This window comes from Protobothrops mucrosquamatus, unplaced genomic scaffold (assembly GCF_001527695.2).
Source record: "Protobothrops mucrosquamatus isolate PMUCROS unplaced genomic scaffold, P.Mucros_1.0 scaffold_113, whole genome shotgun sequence".
Taxonomy (NCBI): Eukaryota; Metazoa; Chordata; class Lepidosauria; order Squamata; family Viperidae; genus Protobothrops; species Protobothrops mucrosquamatus.
The window spans coordinates 48,942-75,390 of NW_015386189.1; the positions used below are offsets into that span (position 1 = coordinate 48,942).

The 26,449-nt window shown below is 40.1% G+C and overlaps 1 protein-coding gene across 1 annotated transcript in view; it reads left to right on the forward strand.

Moving 5' to 3' along the window:
* Nucleotides 1-26,449, forward strand: part of LOC107287832 (probable phospholipid-transporting ATPase IF) — a gene marked incomplete at its 5' end in the record, with an annotated part of 61,084 nt that overhangs the window by 15,907 nt on the left and 18,728 nt on the right. Inside the window, 15 exons of the mRNA XM_015816385.2 lie at nt 1,136-1,217; nt 2,433-2,583; nt 4,462-4,659; nt 5,103-5,261; nt 7,373-7,548; nt 9,457-9,525; nt 13,802-13,875; nt 14,023-14,126; nt 14,967-15,148; nt 16,984-17,187; nt 18,012-18,165; nt 19,373-19,475; nt 21,205-21,350; nt 22,941-23,000; nt 24,686-24,813. Of these exons, the coding sequence (XP_015671871.2) occupies nt 1,136-1,217; nt 2,433-2,583; nt 4,462-4,659; nt 5,103-5,261; nt 7,373-7,548; nt 9,457-9,525; nt 13,802-13,875; nt 14,023-14,126; nt 14,967-15,148; nt 16,984-17,187; nt 18,012-18,165; nt 19,373-19,475; nt 21,205-21,350; nt 22,941-23,000; nt 24,686-24,813 (1,990 nt within the window). The remainder of the gene's footprint in view (nt 1-1,135; nt 1,218-2,432; nt 2,584-4,461; nt 4,660-5,102; nt 5,262-7,372; nt 7,549-9,456; nt 9,526-13,801; nt 13,876-14,022; nt 14,127-14,966; nt 15,149-16,983; nt 17,188-18,011; nt 18,166-19,372; nt 19,476-21,204; nt 21,351-22,940; nt 23,001-24,685; nt 24,814-26,449) is intronic.

Here is a 26,449-nt window from a genome sequence, read left to right on the forward strand (position 1 = left end):
CTTTTAGGATATGGCAATATCCGAGTACCACCAGTCGCCTAGCAAGGTGTCAAAAACTTGATGACCCAAAAAAGGAAAAAAGTGATAAAGTACAGGTAGTCCTCGAGTTACAACAGTTCGCTTAGTGACTGTTCGAAGTTACAATAGCACTGAAAAAAGTGCCCCCCAAGACACAGCCGAGCAAGACAGCGCCCGGTGGCGCTCTTCCTCCTGTCCGAGGTTTTCATTGTTGTGAGCATTTCTGTTGAGGATTGGCAGCGGGGGTAGGGTGGGGGGTGTTTGGTTTTTATTCCCCCCCGTCTGCTGGGTGGTTGCAGCAGGTTTTGGTCACTCCACAAGACCCTAGGACACTGTGACCGTCATAAATATGAATCAGTTGCCAAGCATCTGAATGTAAATCACAAGACTCTGGAGATGCTGCAACATTCCAGCTGATCGACGCTTCTTCTGGGCTCAGCAGAAGTGCCAGGATCAGGGCTGAGCTCCACTGATCCTGGCGCTTCCGCTGAGCCCTGACAGCCCTGCAGCTCCAGCCATCTCTCGCTCAGGCTTGTGCGGTGCTGCCACCGGTTCAGCTCATTCCCCTCCCCCGCTACCACTTTTCTAGGTTGCGTACCACCTGCCAGGTGCCAATGTACCACAGGTGGTACCCGTACCACTGGTTGAAAAGCCCTGACCTAGACCACTTAAGACTTCTCCTGTAAAAGTTTCTATCTGATTTGATTAAATATTAGAATATCTTTCCAATTTAAAAATCTGGACAAAAAAAAACTACTCACTTAAAAAAAAAAATAACCACTGCAATCATAGAGTGGATTTGGAAACCCAGCAGAGTCATCAGCCAGAAATTGAAGGAATCCCTCTGTGTCTGGCTCCTCAAAAGAAAGGGACGAGAAAAAGCCTAGAGAAGGGGTAGGCAACCTTGGCTCTTTTATGACTCGTGGACTTCAACTCCCAGAATTCCTGAGCCAGCCATGCTGAGGGGAAAGGGAGAGGCTTCCAAGCTGAGCCATGCTGGCTCAGGAATTCTGGGAGTTGAAGTCCACGAGTCATAAAAGAGCCAAGGTTGCCTACCCCTGGCCTACAGTAATACACAGTCTTGCTGCCATGCTGAACATTCTTTTACTCTTTATAGGTGTTGCTGTGTATACAGGAATGGAGACAAAGATGGCATTGAATTATAAGAGCAAATCACAGAAACGATCAGCAGTAGAGAAGTATGTGGTGGGCAGTATTTTACTCCGTTAAAGATTAATGTATTAATTTAAACTGTAAAGCAAGAGGAATTCAGAAGAAGGGATGCAGCGCGCAAGGGAACAGTTCAAATATTTATTATGGTCATAGACTAGCAGGATGGAATATAAAGAATAATTTTAAAAGCTAAAAAATACAAAAGACACTTAAGTTAAAAAGCAAAGGAACATGTGTTCAAAACATTTTTTGAACATCTCTGTAGCTTGAACCATTTGATAAGTATTATTAGGCTAATGTTCTCACGTTCTACTTTAGCAAAATTAATATTAGCTTTTGGAATATTCAGATGTATTGAATGTGGAGTTTGTTCCTCAAGGGAACTTGGAAATAAATCACCACATGACATGGGATGTAGTCAGATCAAACTTGCTTCTGAAAACTACTCTGATAGGTCCTCAGTGTATGACAAAGCACAGTCCTAGAGATATTGAATTCATTCTGCATATCGCTTTGCCCTTAAGTGTTTTACATCAGGGGTGCCTAACCGCTGGTCTATGGACCGGAACCGGGCCACAGCATGCCAACAGCCGGTCCACACAAACAAGCAAAGCCCCATCCGTGGGATGCAGGCAACACACAAAACCACATACTCTCCAGTCCATGGAAAAACCTTTCTCCACGGAACCGGTCCCTGGTGCCCAGAAGGTTGGGGACCTCTGTTTTACATGCTTCACTTCTAAATGAACCAGCCTGTATCTTTTCCCCAAATCTTGTCCTACCATACCTTGAAGCAAGAAACTTCTCGTGGTTTTCCATTTTCTGCCTTTAATAGAGAAGAACTCTTTTTTTTTCACTTTTTTTTTTTTTGCAATCAAGGGATAAGACAGAAAAAGCAAAGCTGGTGGTTTTCAAGAAAAATTGAGACGGCCATTGGTCCAGGATGGTAGGGCAGGGGTTTGAACTAGAAGACCTCTAATGTCATCTCCAACCTAATGATTCTATCAAACGCTTCCTTTTTCAATCTCCACCCTTCCCCGTATGCAAAAGTTCAAGTTGGTTGAATACAACACAAAGATGGTTAGAATTATTGTTGCCGTAGTTTTTTTTTAAGTAATGTGCAAATATATTTGAATTGCCCAGAGCTCCCTTTCTCTTCAGTGCTCCTCTTATTTTATTTTTTTACCTATAGGACAGTTTTAATTCAGTAGCATTTGGGTATTCAATTGTCTCCCCTCCAGGTCTATGAATTCTTTTTTGATTATCTACCTAATAATCCTCCTTTGTGAAGCTGTCTTAAGTACAATACTGAAGTATGCCTGGCAGAATGAAGAGAAGTGGAATGAACCTTGGTATAACCAGCAAACTGATCATGAAAGGAACAGCAGTAAGGTAAAATGTAAATGTTATGTCTGATTTAGGTGTTTTTTCCTGTATCGGAAGTTTTGATTTGACTTATAAAAATAGCTAAAGGGAGACAAGAATTTTCTTCAGTTAATTTCTTGCCCCATTATTGTAGCTGATAATATGTGACTTACTTTTCTGCTTAAAAGGATGTTTTTTTTTAAAAAAAAAACCTCACATGCTTAGAAGTTGTTTCTATATACTCATCCCAAGCAAGAAGAGCAAATAATGCTTCTATGCAGCAAAGAAAACCCATCTTTACATAGTAACCAGCAGTCTTAAGAGAAGAAAATAGATACATTCACATGTCACATTGGTCAAACTGAGATTAGATTTAGTATGTTATCTGAATCTACTCTTGGACTGATATTATGATTAAGGCCTCCCTGTCTCCCTTTAGCTATAACACTATTTGCCAACAGAGGCAAATGGAATGAGTGGCTTTTATATACAGATAGTCCTCAACGTATGATCACGTTTGAGCCCAAAGGTTCTGTTGCTATGTAAGACATTTGTTAAGTGAGTTTTGCCTCATTTTACAACTTTTCTTGCGAGAATTGTTAAGTGTCAGTGCACTTGTTAAGTTAGTAACGTGGCTGTTAAGTGAATCTAGCTTCCCCATTGACTTTGCTCGTCAGAAGGTGATCACATGACCCCAGGACACTGCAACTGTCATAAATATGAATTATTTGTCAAGTGTCTGAATTTTGATCATGGGGATACTGCTATAGTCGTAAGTGTGAAAAACGGTCATAAATCACTTTTTTCAGTGCCGTTATAACTTCCAATAGTCATTAAATGAACTGTTGTAAGTCGAGCACTACCTATACTAATTTCAGCTCAGTGGAAAAGGGATGAGACAAAAGTATATCAAATATGGAGTAAGATCCCTGTTCCGGATTAAAATTATTTGATCACAAACAGAAAAGACACTACTTTTGGAAGAAACATAAGCTTGGTTGAGTAGTTCTTAGATGATATACAGGTAGTCCTTGACTTAACTACCAGGCATTTAGCATCTTTCAAAGTTACAACACACCCAAAAGTACGTACGACCCAGATTTGAAATGTTGATAGTCATCTCTTTCCCCATAATGCAACATGATTGCATTTTGGGTGGGTTCTATGACAATTCGCTATGCCTAACTCGCCGTGGCCAACTTGCTGCAGCTAACGTGCCATAGGACAACTCACTGCAGGACGAAAGAAATGATGGAATGGAAACATTAAAAAAAGGATGCAAAAGGAGGGACAAAATGAAATCTGAATGACAAAAAATTTAAAACATTTTATTTATTTTAAATAATTAAATTGAACTGATAAATTGTCCTACGATGAGTTGTCCCGCAGCGTGTTGGCTGTGGCAAGTTGGCTATGGTGAGTTAGCTGCTGCGGCAAGTTGGCCGTAGAGAGGTGGCCATAGCGAGTTGGCTGTGGCAGGTTGTCCCATTCCATTTTGGGCATTGGGCAACCAGCCCACATTTATAACAGTATCCCAAAGATACATAACTCTGATTTATACTTTTTGCCATAACCAGCGTTTATTTCCAGTTTAACAACCATGGCATTTGCGTAATGACTGTTGATTTGTTTAACAACCATGGTGACTTGTTTAACTGCCACAAAACATCATAAATATGGGTCAGTTACAGGATGATCTTCTTAATGACCAGCACAATTCTTGGCTCAATTATGGCTGTAAGTCAAGGACTACCTGTTAGTTAGGCTGTTACAGAATATGCCCTCATTATCTCAATATCACTGTTTTATAGAATTGCATTTTGATTGTATCTGTTATAATCTTGTCCTCAAATGCTTTCTCTCTTATTTTTTAGTTTAATAATACTGTTTCCTTTCTTCTTTTAGATCTTGCGCTTCATTTCAGATTTTCTTGCTTTCCTGGTACTTTACAACTTCATTATACCCATTTCACTTTATGTGACTGTGGAGATGCAGAAATTTCTTGGGTCTTTTTTTATTGGTTGGGACCTTGATCTCTATCATGAAGAAACAAATGAAAAAGCCCAAGTAAATACTTCAGACCTCAATGAAGAACTGGGACAGGTATAAAATAATTCAAAATAGTGTTTGAAACAAGATGAAGCTAGATTTGATTTAATTAATCAAAAGTGATTAAATGCATAGTTGTTCTTTTTACACAGTTAATATTCCCTATGGATTTTATAATTTTTTCCCTTTTGTCTCACTAAAAAATTGTAATTTGGAAGTGGTTCAGCAGTGGACCACAGTCTGAGATTTTAAATGAGCATTGTTGCCCTATACATTGTGTAATTATTAGAAAAGTTTATTGAATACTTATTTTCCATGTATTTATAATAAACCAATTACACCTATTTCAGATAAGTACAATAAATATGCACAAGTTGAAATGAGTGCAGTGTATCTGCAGACCATATGAATGTCCCACTAGTGGATATGAGGGAGACTTGCTGCCTTTTTTAATTCTTAAACTTATTTGACTGACATAACTTCTTAACTTATTGTAGGTGGAGTATGTATTTACAGATAAAACTGGTACATTGACAGAAAATGTGATGCAGTTTCGGGAATGTTCCATTAATGGTCTCAAATATCAAGAAATCAATGGCAGATTAGTTCCTGAGGGATTGATAGAAGACTTTCCAGATGGAGTACCGCCCAGTTTTGTAAGTTCTTTCTAAAATTAATTTCTTGAAATTAATTTTGAGCTTTCTACAGTCTAAAGTTCGGGTCCTTCTTGAAGTTATCCCAAAGATGCTTTTTCACGAGGCCATTGGACTTTCACCATCCAGTCAGAGTCGAAGAAGCTTCTTGGATGAGAAGTGAAACATCTTCAAAGAAAAAAACAAGAAAGTCCAGTTGCCTCGTGAAAAAGCATCTTTGGGATAACTCTCATCTGGATGACTGAGAATCTCTATAGACATCCGTCTTGAAGGTTTTTTTATGAGTGTTTTTCAAAAGTAACTTCTAAACTTTCCGCTGTGTGAATTTTCTTTAATTCTGACTGCAACTAAAATCTGTTATTATTTAGGTTTCTAAGAGCAATTAGATATTGTCTGCAGGAGATCAATTGCATGATGCTCCATTTTTTTATGTTAATGTTCTTCTTTTTCCTAATGTTCTGTGCTAATTGAGAATGAGCATCTGTGTTTGGAATCCTATATTTAAAAACCTTGCATTCAAAACATTGATCCTTATTACTGTTTGAGTATAATGTACCAATTATCCAAAAGAATTACTTTCAAATCCCATCTCCAACTGTTATTTTTTAAAAATGTATTTTTACTCTGTCAAATTCAGAATATAATAGCAGCAATGCTAATGCAGTTTTAGCACATTTAGTGTAATACGTTATTAATACTCTTCTATATTTTGAGGAAAAGAAATTCAAACTGATCTTAAAGTAGGAGAAGTATTGAATGTTTTGGCCAGCAGGTTGGAGAATTATGTATTCTGCCTTAAGATGCACAAAATAAAGTCAGGATATGAATTTAATAATAAAAAAATACAAATTTTATCTTGACTGGCTGTATCTAATAGCTTTTAACAGAATTAGAATAGAACAGAACAGAACAGAACAGGAAGGGACCTTGGAGGTCTTATAGTCTAGCCCCCTGCTCAAGCAGGAGAACCTATACCAGTGATGACGAACCTTTTAGAGACCGAGTGCCCAAACTGCAACCCAAAATCCACTTATTTATCACTAAGTGTCAGGTGGGCGTGGCCCACTGGATGGGCATGGCTGTGGTGGTCATAGCAGATTGGGTGGGTGTGGCCAAGGTGGGCGTGATCACCTCAATGTTGCTCGTGGGGAGGGACGCCTGTGGGAGCCGGGCAGGGTTGGGGGAGATCCAGGGGGTCTCTGGCATGTGGGGCGGTGGGCAGGAGGCTCATCCTACGGGGAGAGGCGAGGCAGGGCGTGGGTGCCATTGTCACAGGGCAAGGTGAGGCAGGGGCCGGGGCGGCTGCTGCCTGACACCATCGGCCCCTGCACACAGAGGTCAGCGAGCGCATGAGTGCATCCAGCTACGTGGGACCTCAGTGAGTTAGTGGGTGGCTGATTGAAGAGGGACGGTTGCCATCTCCGGGGCATGGTACGCGTGCCCACAGAGAGGGCTCTGAGTGCCGCTTCTGGCACGCGTGCCATAGGTTCGCCACCACTGACCTATACTATCTCAGACAAGTGACTGTCTGGCCTCTTTTTAAAAATCTCCTGTGATGGAGCGCCCACGATTTCTGAGGGCAACCTATTCCACTGGTTAATTGTCCTCGCTGTCAGGAAGTTTCTGCTTAATTCTCTCTTTGATCAGCTTCCAACCATTGTTTCTTGTCCTTCCCTCTGGTGCTTTGTTGAATAACGTGACCCCCTCTTCTTTGTGGCAGCCCCTCAAATACTGGATTGCGGGCTCATGTTATGTTCATAAGTTGTGGAACATCTGTAGATTGTCAATTGTTAATAAAAGAACAATCTTAATAAAGTTGTAGACAAGTCCATTTGTGAAAAATATAAAAAACCCTGTCCAAAATTTTCATAAAACATTGTGAGACCTTGTTCAGTACTTTGGACAGTATTGTCTGTTGTATTTTTAGTTAAGAGGGGGGGGGGAAAGTTCTCTAGTTATGATAGCCCAGATATTCACTATGAAAATACATAGGCGTACATTTTTGTGGCTAATCCTAACTTTTTTATTTTGGTAGGAGTTTGCTTCATAGGATAAAGATAAAATGAATAAATCAGATTCATCGCAGTGTTTTGTCTTTAATTTTTTTTTAACAGACACATGAGGAAGAACTCTTCCTGAAAGCTCTTTGTCTCTGTCATACAGTGCAGATTAATAATGACCAAACTGATGGCATTTGCGACAGCCCGTGGCGTAGCAATGGTCTACCATCTGAATTGGAGTACTATGCCTCGTCCCCAGATGAAAAAGCTTTAGTTGAAGCAGCTCGCAGGTAAGGATCATAAGGCCAGGCTCTGCATTATAAAGGGCAATACCAGATAAGTCTTTGTCTGGGGTCCAATTGGGGGAGCCAGCAAGGAGAAGAGAGGTCCAGATGTGTTGTCCAGCCTTTCTTTAACCCTTACTAGATGTGCTCTTGTATTATTTCTAGAATACCAGGGATGAATTACCAAGAATGAGGGCATTGCATTGCTTTTTATAACACAACTATGGTTGGTTAGTAAAATAACAGCCATGATACCAAACTGATTGTCTCTGGGCCCTCTGCTAGAGTTACCCTGCCTCGCTCTTCCATTTAGTAAATTCAGCTGATGAGTCTCAACAGAATTGCAGGCCCTTGAGAATCAGTCATCATTATCAGCCATTCAGTCATGTCCGATCCCTGACCACTCTATGAATCAGCATTCAGATCCGCCATGGTCATCCTGGTGTCATCTTTTATAGTGTCCAGCCAGCAGGTACTAGGGTGGCCCTTTCTCCTTTTTCCACTGATTACTCCCAGCATGATTTACTGATTGAGAATGATTGATTGACATGATTGAGAATTGGAAGGGATGAAGAAGTGTGAAACTGAGAATGGCATTTAGGCCACAGTGTCCCTTCTTAGTGTAGAAACCCAAGTAAGGGATCCACAGCAGACACTTACCTGACGTCAGCTTGTACACATCCCTTGAGGGAAAGCCACCAAAACTGCTCCTACTGTTTTTGTCATGCTTCAGAAGGCTTCTGAGGCCTTCTGGAGCCTTGCAAGAAGGCCATACTCATTATTCTCCAATGCTTCGGAAAGCCTTCAGAAAACTTGTGATGTTTTCCAAAGCAACACAGGGATGGCCCCTGTAATTTGGAGAACTGAGTGTGTGGCCTCTGGAAGAAGGCCTAGGACAGGGGTGTCAAACTCAATTTCACTGAGGGCCACAATTTCATTGAGGGCCTACTAGGTGGGTGTGGCCAGAGTGGGTGCAGCCTACTGGATGGGCATGGCCAGCTCTACATCGTTCGTGTCAAGGGTGCCTGTGGGGGCCTGGGCAGGAGTGGGACAGATCTGAGGGTCTCTGGCAGAAGGGGGTGGGACTGGGGCAAGCGCCAAGGCATGGTGCATTTCTTCATTCCTCACAAAGGGTGACACCTCCCCAGCATGCACCCAGGGGGCAGGGCCGACATGGCAGGGGCTGGTTCCTCGCTGGTTCCAGACGGCCTTGTGGAGCTAAGACTGAATGCATTTCAGCATAGATGCCCACCACAAAATTGTACCTTGGCTCCTGGCCGGCCTGGGCCAGGTCCAAGGCAGTGGGGGCCGTTCCCTCACTGTTTCCAGGATGGCTTCAGGGGCCACATGAAACCACTTTGCGGGCCGCATCTGGCCGCCGGGCCTTGTGTTTGACATGTCTGGCCTAGGACCTCCAGCACTTGCCTTGCCTAGGGACAGACCTTATTGTGCCTTGTCAGTGGCAGGAGGAAGATGGTGAACCTCAGCTGGTCACGCCAGGGCTTGCAGAGTGCAGAGCGGTGGGGATTTTGCATTGCGGCACTGGTGCAATCTTGTTCCTTCTCCCAATGTAACTAAATCTATATGGCATACATTTTAATTCTTGTTCTTTAATAGAGCTGCATAGAGATTAGCAAAAATGGGTTGGAGTCTAGATGTCAATTTCAAATTTTCATTTTTGATTAAATTAACTGGCTTTAATACAACTTGTTACCGTTAAGTTCAACCATCCTTAAACAGGAGTCTGTTATGAAATCTGAAAGCACCTTCGTGGAAGAATTATTCAAGATTCTTTCTAAAAGCATTTTACTGCTATGCATGGATAATTGGGAGCAACATTACTTTTCTACGTAAGACACGGTTTTTAATGTTCGTAAGGTTATCCACTTCTTTCACTTTCTTTTGAACTTTTAGGGTTGGTGTTGTGTTTACTGGGGCAAATGCAGAAAGCATGGAGCTTAAAAGCTGTGGAAAGCCAGAAAGGTAAAGCAACAAAGAATACATTTCCTTGGTCTTTTTTAAAAAATACTGAAATTCTGTAGTGTAGGAGTAAAACTTACGGTCCTAGAAATGTTGCTGAATGCAACTGCCATCAACTTCAGCAAAAGTGAATCAAAAAGATCCTAATTTCTGATATTGGGGGGGAGGGGTGATGGCCCAGTGGTTAAAGATCTAAACTTGTCAGTTGGAAAGCTGACAGGCCGAGTTCAAAAGCCCGAGCACCACACGATGAGGTGAGCTCTCGTCACTTGCATAGCTCCTGCCCACTTAGCAGTTTAAACACATGCAAATGTGAGTAGATAAACAGGTACCACTTTGGTGGGAAGGTAACAGCGTTTCATGATTCTTGGTGTATAGTCAAGTTGGCCACATGGCCACGGAAGCATCTTTGGACAATGCTGGCTCCCACGGCTAAGAAGATGAGCACCTAGACTGGACAGGAGAAAACTTTACCTTTAATTTTTGATATAAGGAATCTTAGCACATCTTGATATAAGGAATCTTAGCACATCTTCATCTCACTCCCCCTGTGTAGAAGAAGCAATATAGAAAGAAATAATAACTTAAGGAACATACTTGTTTCAACAAAGCGTTTCTTCAGATCTTGGGATCACCAGTTATATGTTTGTTGCAGTTAAGAAAAAGATGGTTCCCTCCCAATTGAAGGAAGCAAAAGAACATTAAATAGGCTATAGATTAGGTTCGCTTTTATCAGTTTGCATCCAGGCTTTCCTCCAAGTAACTTGATGATCATATATATGAGGTGTTGTTATTGTTGTTGTTATTAGATTTATCTTTTCTGTTATGTCCACTATCCAGACTTTTTTTGTCTTTCTTATCGACAGTTGTTAGACTGAGTGCTTTGTGCCAGGTGATTGACTATTTGAATTCTAAAGTCCCGGAGTGCTTTAGCTTCTTCATTTCCTATTCCTTTCTCTATTTTATGGTGCCATCAGTTTTTGCTTGCAGGCAAATGGTATTTCTTGCAGATTTTCCAACGCACCATTGTTGCTGCTTTGTCATGCCGTTGTTTGTGGTCTGTCTGTACAGTCTTCTTGCAGCAGCTAACCAGGTGGTCCACTGTTTCTTCAGCTTCTTTGCAGAGGCAGCACTTGCTGTCTGTTACTGTCTTAATAATAATAATAATAATAATAATAATAATAATAATAATAATAATAATAATTAATGATAAAGTTGGAAGGGACCTTGGAGGTCATCTAGTCCAACCCCCTGCTCAAGCAGGAAACCCTATACCATTTCGGACAAATGGCTGTCCAGTTTCTTCTTAAAAATTTCCAGTGTTGGAGCATTCACCGCTTCTGGAGGCAGGTTGTTCCACTGGTTAACTGTTCTAACCGTCAGGAAGTTTCTCCTTAGTTCTAGGTGGCTTCTCTCTTTGGTTAGCTTCCACCTGTTGCTCCTTGTCCTGCCTTCAGGTGCTTTGGAGAATAGCTTGACTCCCTCTTCTTTGGGGCAGCCCCTGAGATATTGGAACGCTGCTATCATGTCCCCCCTCGTCCTTCTCTTCGTTAAACTAGACATACCCAATTCCAGCAGCCGTTCCTTATATGTTTTAGCCTCCAGTCCCCTAATCATCTTTGTTGCTCTTCTCTGTACTCTTTCTAGAGTCTCAACATCTTTTTTACATCCTGGTGACCAAAACTGGATGCAGTATTCCAAGTGTGGCCTTACCAAGGCATTGTAAAGTGGTATTAATACTTTATGTGATCTTGATTCTTCTCAGCTTGCATTTTGTTCTTAAGGCTTGGTCTCCTGCATTGTGCAAAAGACCTGGCTTTTCCCTCAAGCGATAATCGCACATTGAAAGAGATGAATGCCAGGTTCTTGTTATTTTTAATGTTTTAATCAGTCTTACAATTTTAAAGTGATGATATATGTCTTTTAATTTTGATTAGGAGCCACCCAGAATTGGTTGAAGGATAGGCGGCTATATAAATGTTTGAAATAAATATAATAAAATAAAATAAGTCACCATTGTTATTTGTTGTGATTATTCTGCTATCGTAACTGCTTTGCAAGGTAGCTTTGTATTCTTTTTTTTTTATAATATAAAGGTTATTAAAAGTTTTAAAGAGAACATAAAACCTAAGACAAACTAATACAGAATAGAAGGACAAAAAGACAAAAGTTCAGAAAGAAAAGATAAAAATAAATTTAAAAAATGTTTCCAATGCTGCATTTTTCCTTTGTAGCAAATATTAAAGCATGATTTCGAAGTGATCTCTTACTCTGATTACAAAAAAAGCTCACTTTTCTATTCCCTGTTTTTTTTTCTAATCTTCTAAACCACAAGTCATAAATGCATTTTTCTGTTACATGCAAAAAGTCTATAAAAGGTTTCTAGCGAACCATAAATGTAGATGCTGTGTTTTCTCTAATATAAAAAATTAATTTAGCCATTTCTGCGAGTTCTATCATCTTCACCAACCATTATTCTATTGTGGGTAATATTCAAACTTTCCCACTTTTGAACATATAGTAATCTCCCTGCAGTTGTCATATATAAAAACAAAGCTCCATGGCCTTTTTCTAGCTGTTTGTCTGTTAATCCCAAAAGAATCCACAAAAGAAAAGTCTCTGAGTATATACATTAGTCTTTAACTTTTTTCTGAATTAGTGCATTTATTTATATTCAAAATTGTTTGGCTTTTTTACCGATCTACCATATATGATAAAATATCCCTTCAAGTTCTTCACATTTACAGGAAAGATTTGAAATAAAATCCACCCCGATCCTCATGAATAAATTAAGTATTAACCTTGCAAACTCTAACGCTTCCTCCTACCGTTATGTATTCAAGATGGACAGTGATTAATATTTATATGTTATATGTATGGGTGTGGGTTTATACACATGTTGTAATATAGTATATTTAAATGTGTGTTACTGTATGTATGTGTACACTTTGAGAGCAAGCAACTAAATTTCATTTTTAATGTGTGCCATTGTGCCCACAGTAAAAAATGACAATAAAGGTTATCTATCTATCTGTCTGTCTGTCTGTCTGTCTATTTGTCTATCTATCTAAATTCTTGCAAAATTATTTTCAGTCTTTCAGCTAAAATCATAATCAACTTAGTAGTAATCAACATTATAGTATTGACTGTAGTTTGTTGCTAAAGTCAAATTTATCCCTCTTTAGGCATTAATATTATATTAGCTTCTTTCCAACTCTCTTGTCATTTTTCCTCCCTGTAAAATAGAGTTCTCAGTGCTTTGTTGAGGTTGTGAACATTTATCCTTGAAACACTTACAATGCGGCCTCAATAACTCATCTGGTCCAGGCTTAGTAGCTTCTTAACATTGTATCTTCCAGGAATGTGACCTTACCATAATGGCATTCCTCCTAAGCTACACACCAGAAACGCCTCTCCTTAAGTATCACTTGAACAGTTAATGATATGTCAGCTTTAAAACTTGCCTGCCCTGAGCATTTTGTTTTCCTAAGTACAGGCTGCATTTGGTTACACTGAAGAAATAGAACTCTACTTAAAACGAACCGCTATAAGTAAGCCACTTAGTGAAATGAGAGGTGAAGGAACGGTTGCTGGAATTGGGTATGTGTAGTTTAACGAAGAGAAGGACGAGGGGGGACATGATAGCAGTGTTTCAATACCTCAGGGGCTGCCACAAAGAAGAGGGAGTCAAGCTATTCTCCAAAGCGCCTGAAGGCAGGACAAGAAGCAACGGATGGAAACTAATCAAGGAGAGAAGCAACCTAGAACTAAGGAGAAACTTACTGACAGTTAGAACAATTAACCAATGGAACAACCTGCCTCCAGAAGCGGTGAATGCTCCAACACTGGAAGTTTTTAAGAAGAGACTGGACAGCCATTTGTCCGAAATGGTATAGGGTTTCCTGCCTGAGCAAGGGGTTGGACTAGATGACCTCCAAGGTCCCTTCCAACTTTATCATTACTATTACTATTATTATTATTATTATTATTATTATTATTATTATTATTATTATTATTATTATGTAAACGGCACATGGCTTTGGGGAAATGGTGTCCCTTCACCTTCGTTCCTTCCTTTTTCTGTCCCTCCATCAATTACAGAAATGACTATAATCAGCCTCTCAGTTGAGAGGAGTCCTCTTCTCCAGGCCCAGCATGCCCATCAAGTATAACCTGTACGTGCAATGTCAGGCATGCAGTTTTCATAACGTTCTGCATTTCACGAGCATGGCCTTTATTTCCATACCCAAACTAAGCATGAGCCTCTTCTCCTTTAAAGGTACAAATTACTACACGTACTGGACTTTGATGCCAATCGTAGGAGAATGAGTGTGATCGTAGAAAGTCCATCAGGTAAGATTTTAAAAAATATATATGATGCTTTTGATGTTACATATTCTCCGACACCCCCCCCCTAAAACCAGTTCTATAAAAGGAACATGAATAGCCTCAGATAAGCACTACTAACTTGTATTTTTTTTTTTTGTTTTCTTGGAATAGGTGAAAAGCTTTTATTTACCAAAGGAGCAGAATCTGTTATTCTTCCTTCCAGTAAAAATGGTGAGGTAGAAAAAACAAGAATCCATGTGGATGAATTTGCATTGGTAGGTCAGAGCCTGTTTTCAAACTTTCTGATAGATCGTGGTAGAGGTGCTGCTAAATCAGGGGTGGGGAACTACACCCCTTTTATGGCCTGTGGGCTTCAACTCCCAGAATTGAAGTCCATGGTTGAATTGAAGGGCCATAGTTCCTCACCTTTGTGCTAAATTAAGAAGCAATTATTACTGTAACAAATATAATGATACTATAATAAACAGTACAATGTATAATATTTCAGATCCATTAAGTGTGTGGGTTAAGAATTGGTTGAGATATGTGTTGGGCATCGATAGGCAATTTTATTCAGAATGCTTTGGCTTGAGATCCTGGGATAGCTACCTGATGCCGACCCTATTTATGGATTTTGTTTATAAAGCTAGGGCTTGATTTTACCACAGACTTTCCCATCAGCCCCAGCTTTTATGTTCAGGGATTATAGGAACTGTGGTCAAAACATCTTGAGAAAGATTTGGAAAAATAAACCATTTCAGCTTCTTCAGACCATGAGCCTTTCTCTACTTCCTTCTATTTCTCCCTATAACCAGTTGCCTCTGATTCAAGTAGCGCCTTCTTCTCCCAGAGAGAAGAATCTCTTCATTGCCTTCCAAAATTAGCATTATTTGACAAGCTACAGACCACATCTGCCCTTGAACTTTGGTCTGTTTTGCTTGGTTCCATCCTCTTCCATTAATGGGAGTAAAACTGAAGATGCCTTGTGGAAAAAAGGCACTTTTGGGGAGACCTAAACTGTCAGGACTTTCATTTAATGAAGCAGTGCACTCCATCAGTAAGCAAACATTTTTGTCAGTGTCCTATCTAATAATCACTTTCTATTCTTTTCACAGAAAGGATTAAGAATTCTTTGTGTAGCTTACAGAAAATTCACAGAGGAGGAGTATAAAGAGGTGGAGCAGCGTCTTTTTGAAGCAAAAACTGCCTTGCAGCAACGAGAAGAACGGGTGGCAGAGGCATATAACTTTATTGAAAAAGACTTGGAATTACTTGGAGCTACAGGAGTAGAAGACAAGTATATACTTCCTGTTTGGTTTATTTGGGAAAGAAATTCTGGCACAGACTAGCTCGATGCTCGTTCTTTTCTCCATAAATAGCAGTGTGTGATACGTATAATTTTTCCCATCAGCATAAAGAGGGAAGATGGCAATTGGCGCCACAGCGCCCAGCCTTGTGTGAATAAGTACAGATAGACCTCGGCTTAACAACCACTCGTTTAATGACCATTTGAAATTACAACAGCACTGAAAAATGGGACTTACGACCATTTTTCACACCTGTGACCCCGGCAGCATCCCCGTGGTCACATGATCAAAATTCGGATGCTTGGAAACTGGCTTATATTTATGACAGTTGCAGTATCCCAGAGGTCACGTGATCACCTTTTGCAACCTTCTGACAAGCCAATCAGTGAGGAATTCAGGTTCACTCAACATTCATGTTACCAATTCACTTAACAACTATGGGAAGAAAAGTGGTAAAATGGGGCAAAACTCACTTAACTGTCTCGCTTAACAACAGAAATCTTGGGCTCAATTGTGGTCATAAGTCAAGGACTACCTGTATCCTATTGAACGTGTTACACTTCAAAGAGGAAAAGCTTTATAGTTGCCATCCCACAACGATAAGATGAATTAGGAAGGTGGCAATTAGTATTTAACAGGCCCAGTATGTGATCATTGTTTAAAAAGGATCAGTGTGGTGAGACTGGGAATTGATACAGATAGAAGATAATATTTGTAGCTCAGGGTTGGACTGTGGAGTCCTTGTTCCTCTCTTAAGTTTAGATGTCTGAGTGAAACCTCTGCAGGAAAACAGCCAAGCTCAGAGGGCAACAAGGACTCTACTGGGAATTGAGACTATTATGGTATAGCTTGTGTTAACCAGCGTGTTCCCTGTGACATGAAATCTGACCTGTAGCAGGGGTGACCATCCTGTTGGTGGCCTAGATGTATTTTATACTACATAAAGTAACTGTGAGTAAAATTCAATTCTCGGTGACATTTTCTTCACCACAGTGTGCAAGTAGTTTGCCCCAGCATTCTTTGGGAATACTTGTTTGTTTGTAACTACCTAGTCTAGCTTATCCTGTAAGATTTCCTGGTGATCTCCTAGTCAAGGATAGGCAACCTTGGCTCTTTTATGACTCGTGGGCCTCAACTCCCAGAATTCCTGAGCCAGCCATGCTGAGGGGAAAGGGAGAGGTTTCCAAGCTGAGCCATGCTGGCTCAGGAATTCTGGGAGTTGAAGTCCACGAGTCATAAAAGAGCCAAGGCTGCCCATCCCTATCCTAGGTCCTTCCTACTTTGCTTTTTTTCTTTTCTTTTCTTCAAAATCAACCAAAGTCACTAGATGTCACTTCCCACTGTTGGGCTTGTTAAAAATGAACATAGTTTCTTCAGTTGTTGCTTCTTGGAATAAGCCTGAATATGGAAATAGCTTGATGTAAACACCAAGTTTGAGAAAAGCATTGGATGCTTAGACATGAAATATCCAAAGCTGAAATAGTGCTTGAATATAAATATCCAGTGGTTGGAAGGCAAACTTTTCGATCTTCTCCATTAATAGTGAAAACAGATAACCTCCACAAAATCAAAAATCAGAAGGAGCCTGGTAATAAATAAAAATTTATTCAGAATTTATTTCCTGCACTATTTATTTCACTTCATCACATCCATCTTCATTAGAGCTGTAATCATCTTTGAATAAAATTTGTTAGTCTGGAAAGAAGCTATCAGAATCTTTCTGATTTTGGACTAACAGGTATGCTACAATGTCCAAGCAGAGACGTTCATGATCCTGACCAATGAGTTCTGATATTGTTCACCAATGCAATTTGCTCATTTTCAGGCTGCAAGATAAAGTCCAGGAAACCATAGAAGCTCTTCGCTTGGCAGGGATTAAAGTGTGGGTGCTCACGGGAGACAAACACGAAACAGCAGTAAGCGTCAGCTTATCGTGTGGACACTTCCACAGAACCATGAATATCCTGGAACTCGTGCAACACAAATCAGACAGCACGTGTGCGGAGCAGCTGAGACAGCTCGCCAAGAGGTAAAACCTTGCACGTTTCTGAAGCGATGTCAACCGCCTCTGATGGGGAACCGAGGTTTCTAAAATAGTGTTTCTTAAATGTGGTCCAAGATCCCCCGAGGGTCCCCCAAGAAACTGTCAGGGGAGCTCAAAATCAAAATTATGTGCCAGCCTACGTTTAAAAATAATACAATATTAAAATCCTATCAAGCAATTGTGAGAAATGGCAGCAGCAGTAAACGCATCCGTTTTAATTTTTAATATGGCAGACATCGATAAATACAACCCATACGATGAAAAGCTCTTTTGGGGCCCTCCGTAATTTTTCTGTTGTTCAAAATATTCCAAAATAACCAACACAGTTCTAGCGTTGGAGCCCTGAGAGAAAAAAACAGTTAAGAAACACTGTTCTAAAAGATTCCAACATTCTTTTTTGTTTTTCAATAGAGATCTGACTTTAAGCTAGGAAAAACTTGGTTTTGAACTACAAATAAGTTGTGTTGGCATTAGCAACAATAGTCTAAGCTCAACATGGCCCCATTTTGAACTCGGAACACTTCTAGAATAGTTGAAAAGAACATCGAGGGTACTTGTGATCGGCTCAGAACAACAAAAACAAAGCACTTCCAACTCGAAATGTTGTTTCGAATTGCTAGCAGAATTTTCCAATATGAAAATAAAGCAATCCTATTCCATCATCATCTTCGCTACAAAATGAGCATACAAGAAGCTAATGAGCCTGCTGCTTAGCAGGTGGGAAGGGTTTCTAGTTCAGCCCGATCTCATTGTCTGTAGTTGAAACAATAACGGATTTGTTTCTCCCGTTTTTCTCCTTCCTTTGTTAGAATAAAGGACGACCACGTAATCCAGCACGGGCTGGTAGTGGATGGGACCAGCCTCTCCCTGGCCCTCAGACAACATGAGAAACTCTTCATGGAGGTCTGCCGAAATTGCTCTGCTGTGCTCTGCTGTCGTATGGCACCTCTGCAGAAAGCCAAGGTGTGAATGAACAGGAGCTCGTGGAGGTTGTGCGTCAGCCGTGTGTGGCTGTTATAACCTGCCACAGCCTCTCTCAACCTTCCTGTTTCAAGCTGAGTTTAGAAGGATTGAGCCTTCTGCCTAATGACATCTGTCTACCTGACTACAAAATAGACAGGCAGTAGGGCTTGCTGTTGACTGTCTTGCTATATGACTGGCATGTGCTGTTTGGTGTACAGGCAGTCCTCAACTTTGAACGGTTTAGTGACAGTTCAAAGTTACAAGAGCACTGAAGAAAGTGACTTATGACCGGTTTTCACACTTATGACTGTTGCAGCATGCCCGTGGTCACGTGATCAAAATTCAGACGTTTGGCAACTGGTTCATATTTATGAAAATTGCAATGTCCCAGAGTCATGTGATCCCCTTTTGGGAAATTCTGACAAAGTCAGTTGGGAAGCCAGATTCACTTAACAACCATGTTACTAATCTGATAGCAGCAGTGATTCTCTTAAGAACTGTGGCAAGAAAGGTCATAAAATGGGGCAAAACTCACTTAAAAACTGTCTCACTTCGCAACATAAATTTTGGGTTCAACTGTCATCATAAGTCGAAGACTACCTGTACCCAAAGTGCGCCAACATTTCCCAGCCAGTCAGCCTCAAAAGTCTTGGTGTAGCAATTCCTTTCAACCAGTGTGTACTGTTTAATAAACACTGCAGCGAGCCTTGATTATTTGCTTTGGGGTCCTGCATTTGATTCCATACAGTGAGCATGTGAGAAATGCTGGGAGCTACAATTTAGCAGAGGGGCAGAAACTCCCTACTTCTGATATAGAAGAAGTGTGATCCTTTTCTTTAAAATAACTTTCCTGAGATTTTAAGAGAAGAAGCCAAATAAACTAGCATTTTAGTTATGCGCCATATTTGCTTTGAGGGGAAAAAAATCTAGCTGTATTTGGATGGCATTTTAGATCAGGAAATACTAAGTCTAGATTAAAGCCAATGTTCCTTCAATCAGTTTTCAGTGGAAATACATTCTCGACTTGTTGGAAAGAGACAGTTTTAATCTCTGAATTATTTTCTATCCATTAGAAAATGTTTTGGTTAAATGTTTGAATTTTAAGCATTTCCTTCTCTTGAGTTTGTTGAGAAACCTCAATGTCTCAAATCACAGATTCCCAAATAATGTCAGTTTTGTTTTAAAGAAGTCTGTCTTCCTTTTACAGGTTGTACGGCTGCTGAAAACATCTCCAGAGAAGCCTATCACATTAGCTATCGGTGATGGAGCTAATGATGTGAGCATGATACAAGAAGCTCATGTTGGCATAGGTAATATTTAGGTGATGGTCAGAGTCTCGCTGTATTTAAACTTCATTAATTGGGATTACAATGGGTATCATCTCTACAGATGAAAAAGTAATAAACTAGGTTCTATGTATACAGGAGCCTTTCAGTTAAATAAAATAATAAGTAAAAGATATTTAAATAAATAAAGCATCTTTACATCCAGCTTGCCAACCAGGAATGGCTTTATGATTGCATCTTCTCAGTTGCAAACATTTTCTTTGAAACTTAGTTGTAATTGTTAATTCTTAGATTATAATTTTGTTTTTCTTTTAATCGTCTTAATGTCAGATGGAAATGCAGGCCACTCAAAATCTTTTCAGATTCATTAGAATTATAAGCCAAGTAAGTAAATAAATTAATAACACCACACATTCTGCAACTTGATGTCCTCCAAATATGCTGTGAGTGTTAAGGCTGGCTAAGTATATACTAATAGCCTATTTGAAGGAACCTAAGTTAGTAAAGAAAGTAGGAATAATTGTTATTTTTTCTGTGGGAATTGGTGGCTTGTCATTGCTTCCAAGCAGCTTTCTCTAGAGCAGAGAAAATGTAGTATGGGGTCCCCGAGATCCTTTCAAGTGTCTGCAAAATCAAGTATATATGCTGACATTTCTCAGTTTTAATTTCTAATATAAAATCGGTACATACTGATAGACATAATCCACATAAACCAAAGCTCTCTGTGACTCTCAGTCATTTTTAATAAAGAAAATTGGTTCTGAGACCAAAATGTTTGAGAACCACTAATCTGGAGCAGGATAGTAGATGGTGAGGATGGCTATTGGTAGAAGTATGCTCTCGTCACCTCCCGCCTCGACTACTGCAATGCTCTCTACATGGGGCTCCCCTTGAGGAGCATCCGGAGGCTCCAGCTAGTCCAGAATGCGGCCGCGCGGGCGGTGTTGGGAGGGACTCGTCGCTCCCATATAACACCGCTTTTGCGTGAGCTGCACTCGCTGCCGGTGGCCTTCCAGGTGCGCTTCAAGGTGTTGGTTACCACGTTTAAAGCGCTCCATGGCATCGGACCTGGGTATCTTCGAGACCGTCTTCTGCCGCAGATTGCCACCCATCGACCGGTACGCTCCCACAGAGCGGGCCTCCTCAGGGTGCCGTCGGCCAAACAGTGTCGGCTGGCGACCCCCAGGGGGAGGGCCTTCTCTGTGGGAGCCCCCACCCTGTGGAACGAACTCCCCCCAGAGATCCGGATTATTCCGGATCTCCCCTCCTTCCGCCGTGCCCTCAAGACATGGCTTTTCCATCAAGCGGGATTGGCCTAGGGGGGGATTTTAAAGGGATTTTATAATATTAAATTTAATACAGGTTACTTAATATATATTTTAATTTGGCTTTTAGAGATATTTATTGTGTTGTATTGTTTTTATTTACCTGTAAGCCGCCCTGAGTCCCTCGGGAGAAGGGCGGGGTATAAATGTTAAAAATAAATAAATAAAAAAAATAAATGTTTCTGAGCCCTTCCGTGAAAAAAGAGATTGGTTATGTAGTTCGGCAATAGAAAATATTTACGCATGTTTACAATCTTTTTTTAGTTGTGGAATAAAAGGTATCTGCTCAGGTCTCCTTTAAATCTCCAAACAGCATACTAAAAGGCTGAATCTTCTGTTATTGTTGCATATGTTGTTTCACTTTGACTTACATGTGTCACTTAGAAAGACAAAGTTATTTTTGTTATTTTTGCTTATCCAAATTGCAGGTATCATGGGCAAAGAAGGCAGACAAGCTGTAAGAAACAGTGACTATGCAATAGCAAGATTTAAATTCCTCTCCAAGTTACTTTTTGTCCATGGCCACCTTTATTATGTTAGGATAGCAACCCTTGTACAGTACTTTTTTTACAAGGTAAGTGTCTGTAGCCTATAATTGGGGATTCTTTTAGCTCAGAACTTTTTCTTTTTTCTTTCTTCTAATGTTTAGAAGTGTGATATTAAAAAAGAGGTATTGTAGAAACTGAATCTACTTCTATCTCATTGTTGACACTAGCATTTCCCCAAATTTTATTTCAAGCCCCAGCATTAACAATGACAGCATATTAACCACACTAAGACATTATGGGTAGCCCACAGGTTCTGTGTGTCTGCTTATGCAGAAATGCATGCACAAATGTCTCCATCCTATTCATTTTCCTGATTCCCTTAATTGTATTGAATGTAGGTGACACAAACAAAAGAATCCAGGTGGAGTTCTGTATCTTAACATTTCCCCCCATCTTTCCTCATTGTTCTAGAGATATAGCATTCTACAAAGTACTTTTTAAAGCGAACTATGAACATGGAGACTTGGTCTCTAGGAAAAACAACCTTTGAATGTAGACGCATAGTCCTCAGCTTTTGACTACAACTGTGACTAGAATTTCCATTGCTAGGCAAGGCAGTTGTTAAGTGAGTTGTGCCCAGTTTTGCAACCTTTTTTTGCCATGGCTGCTAAACGAATCACTGCAGTTGTTAAGTGAAGCTTCTGGTCATTAGGCACATCTAGCTTCCCCTGCTGAGTTTGCTTGTCAGAAACTGTGGGAAGATTCCAACTGGCCCTCATATGACACTGAGATGCTGCAACCATCCTAAATGCTGGTTGCCAAGCACCTGGATTTTAATCACATGATCATGGGGATGCTGCAATGGTCATAAGTATGAGGTCCAGTCATATACCACTTTTTAATGCCATTGTAACTTTGAACGGTTGCTACACGAATGGCTGTAACTCAAGGACTACCTGTAAAGTTTTTCCTTGATAATGTTCAGTAGGAGCTTCCATCGCCTTCCACTAACTTGCTGCTCATTTCTTCCAAGCCAAACACATCTGCAGTAAAACTATTTTCTTGTAAACCAACTTTTAATCATGGTTGCAGAGTCTAGATTATAAACAGGTTGTGATCTCTTTTGATGTGCACGTCATCCAGATTGTAGTTTAAAGGCAAAGTGAAATGAGAGCAGTCTGGCAAGGTGTCAGGGGGAAAAAAAGGACATGATTTCCATTTCAAGCAAGGAGTCACAGAGCTTCTAAGTCTGAAGTGGATTAGGGTGATGGTATTAGTGAAGACTGCTTCATTGGTTGTGACAGTGATGGAAGCTGAGGTGCCTTGTGGGAGAATTTTCTCTCCACTGCTTCCTTCAAAGAGTTTAATTCCAGTCAGTGATACCATTATCCATCTGGAAGATGAGTCTCAGTAGACAGGATTGTTTTACTTCAGGGGTCTTCAAACTTGGCCCTTTTATGACTTGTGGACTTCAACTCCCAGAATTCCTCAGCCAGGCACACGTGCCTGGCTGAGGAATTCTGGGAGTTATAGTCCACAAGTCATAAAAGGGGCAAGTTTGAAGACCCCTGTTTTACTTCTTTACTTTTTCTGATATTCAAGATATGTTTGAATGGGTATGACAGAATTTGGTGTTTTATGTCTCTTAACTGGTTGCATCACATTTTGTTTTCCAGAATGTGTGTTTTATTACGCCGCAGTTTTTATATCAATTCTTCTGTTTATTTTCACAACAAGTGAGTAGTCAACTGGTTTTTTTTAATTCTACTCCTCTTTCTGTCTTCACAGTCGGATTTTTAGGCAGCCACCAAGAAAGTCAGCACTACATCAAAGCTAAAATTGAATACCTATTACTAACAGCTAGATCAAACATGTCAAACTTGCGACGTCGTGCAATGTATGGCAACTTTTTCCCCATTGCCAGCAATGGGGTGGGCACAGTTTTGGCATGACGCATCCAGCCTGCAGGCCAGCAGTTTGACAGACCTGAGCTAGATGGTGTTTCATTAGCATCTGTTTCTCCATCCCTATTCTGTCTGCAAAAATGGATCTAAGAGCAATCCCATTTCTTGTGGGGAAGCATTTTATTGTTAGGAAGTCATAAAGCTAAAAATTGAAAGTTGTGTTAAAGAGTTCCATGTGGAATAAGAATTTAGTCAAAGTAATATTTACCTTTGGATAATGCTGATTAGTTGCTAATTTTTTTCTATGTTATAAAGCCAAAAGCACTTTTAAAAATGGGTTTCATTTTATATCTAGGAGACAAGTGACAGTTATAGCTAGATATATTTAAATGTATACCAGTTTAAATTTAAGATTTAAATTTAAGATGTGCTGTATTATAACTCAGATTATCCATAGCCAGTAATGTTTGTCCTTTCTTGTATTTCTGAAATTAATTGCTCTTACTATATATATATAGTAAGAGTAAATAAAACCTAATAAAGACTATTGGTAATCCTGATTGGCCCCATTTAAGAATGATTAGTGATTGAGTCCTATCGCAGGCTGATTTTCCTACCTCCAAATTCAGTATTTTAAGTATTATTCTAAACAGACAATAATATGAAATTTAAAAGTGGGCTGACTGAAAAGAAGCTTGGCGACACTCAAGCAGAAGCAGTTTCTGTCTCAAGTGAAGAATAAGATGATAGCAAATACCCACCCCACCTTCCTGCCTTTCCTTCCAAGCTGCTTCAGTTCTTATTTTTCTTCTACATGGATCGTGGGATGGTCTGCATTGAATTTGGTGACAAACCACTTCCTGCTTCAATAAGAAAGAAAAAAAACACAGACCTTTTCTTGACCACTCAGCATTTATCATCTAATGTAGCATTTCTCAGTCTGGGCAGCTTTAAGATGTAGGGACTTCAGTTCCCAGCATTCCTCAGCCAGCAGTGCTGGGAATGGAAGTCCCCACACCTTAAAAGTTGCCCAGGTTGAGAAATACAGACATAAAGTGACTATTATGGTAGCCTTGCCCAATGTTAAAGTCTCTTCTCCCTGATACATACACACACACACAGAGAGAGAGAGCATTTTCCAAGTTGATGTTCTTTTGTATACCTTTTTGGATGTTGCACCAAAGAACCTCTGTTAACCCATACTTAGCTAGAATTAAACACAACATTTCCTGTTCTTGCAAGACTTCTCTACACACTGATATATTTTTTTTTTAAAAAAAAGAATGTTAAGACCATTTGTGTTTGAGAGGGAGAAAAAGAAATGTAAGTACGGTATGGAAGGAGTTTGGAATAATTCTTTATAGTTGTACAGCTTCAAGTCACAGAAACTGGCTTTTATTGCATTCCTTCGTTAATGTTACCATAATAAAACAGACATTTAGATCTGGTTGTTGTTTTTTTGTTGAATTCTCTGTATACGGGTTTTAAAACAATTCTCCCCCTTTCTCACCTTTCAGACTCTGTATGACAGCGTGTACCTAACTTTGTACAACATTTGTTTCACATCCCTTCCAGTCCTCATGTATAGTCTTTTTGAACAGCATGTGCATCCTCATGTATTGCACAGCAAGCCAACACTCTACCGGTAAGCATAAGTCTTTTCAAGAGAGGGTTTTGCTTGGTAAGACACAAGTTGTATGACTCCTCCTACTCAAAAACCACTCGTTAGAGACCCAAAGGGTGCTGGGTTTTAAAGTCTAGGTCAGGGGTAGGCAACCTTGGTTCTTTTATGACTCGTGGACTTCAACTCCCAGAATTCCTGAGCCAGCCATGCTGAGGGGAAAGGGAGAGGTTTCCAAGCTGAGCCATGCTGGCTCAGGAATTCTGGGAGTTGAAGTCCACGAGTCATAAAAGAGCCAAGGTTGCCTACCCCTGGTCTAGGTTGTTTATAGAAACAACTCATACTAATTTGAAATATTAGAGGAATCCCTGTGCTGCTAGGCCATGATGGAGCATATTCTTTATATCTTAAGAATTTAGGGTCAGTTATTTTATTTTATTATTAGCTGTACCCGGCCACGCGTTGCTGTGGCTCAGTCTGGTTAAATGGAAAAGAAAGAAAAGAGAAAGTGCATGTTTCTAATATGTTTAATTTCATAATGCTTGTGGGTATACAATATTTTTTGTTGTCTGTGCATCAATTCCAACACAATGTCACACGAAATAATAAAATCAAAATGAAAATAAATTGAAATCTATGAAAATTCAATTTAACAATGCAATCGGAAACATTGAAATGGAATCGTAAAATCGTAGCATGTGTTGCTTTTACGTCCAACAGATGGTGCTGTTTTTCAAACAAAATATGTTTTTACCTGTCACAGGTGTGACATCTATATAATATAGGTATATGCAACGTTGTGTCAAAATTTCAAAGCAATCAGTGAAGAACTTTCGGAGATTTAAGATTTTGAACAAACGAACATTTACATTTTTATTTATATAGATTTGATTTTATTTGCCTCCTCACCCATCTCATAGCAAAATGACTATGGGTGACTTCCAGAATTAAAACAGTAAAATCCTAACAAATACCTTAAAAGAATAGAAATAGAAATCCCAATCAAGATAAAACATAGTTAAAATAAAGTGGAGGCAGGGAAGACGATGCAGGGGTGGGATTGCCTCTTAATCCAATAACCATCTCCAGTGTGATGGTCCTCCATTAAGGCCCCCAGCCATCTGGCAGAGCCAGGTCTTCAGGCCCCTGCAGAAGGATAGAAAGATGGGAGGCAATTTTACCTCAGGAGGCAAGATGTTCCAAAGAGTTTCTGGAAGCAGAGCCAGAAATTGCTCTGGCTGGGATATGGATAACCCTTACAAGACAGAGAAGAAGACACTGTGCTAAGGATCAGAGTATAGAAAGCAGGGGACGTTCAGACTGGTTGTTCACATAATTTTAGAGGCCCTTTGCAAGCAGTTAGCTTAACACTCTGAGGAAAGATGTCTGTGGAGATTCTCAGTCATCCAAGTCGTAGTTGTCTCAAAGGTGCTTTTTCAAAAGGCAACCGGACTGTTTCTTTCCTTGAGGAACAAAACATTTCATTTCTCATCCAAAAAACTTCAGTTGTGATGGGGGGTGGGAATGGAAGGCTAGGTACTAACAGTTGGGACCGGGATGTTAGGGGGATGAAAGGATAGGTTTTGACCAGATGGTGCATCACAGTAATTTCTATTTCTTTGAAAATAGCTACCAGAGCAATGTATCTTTTTTTTTCATT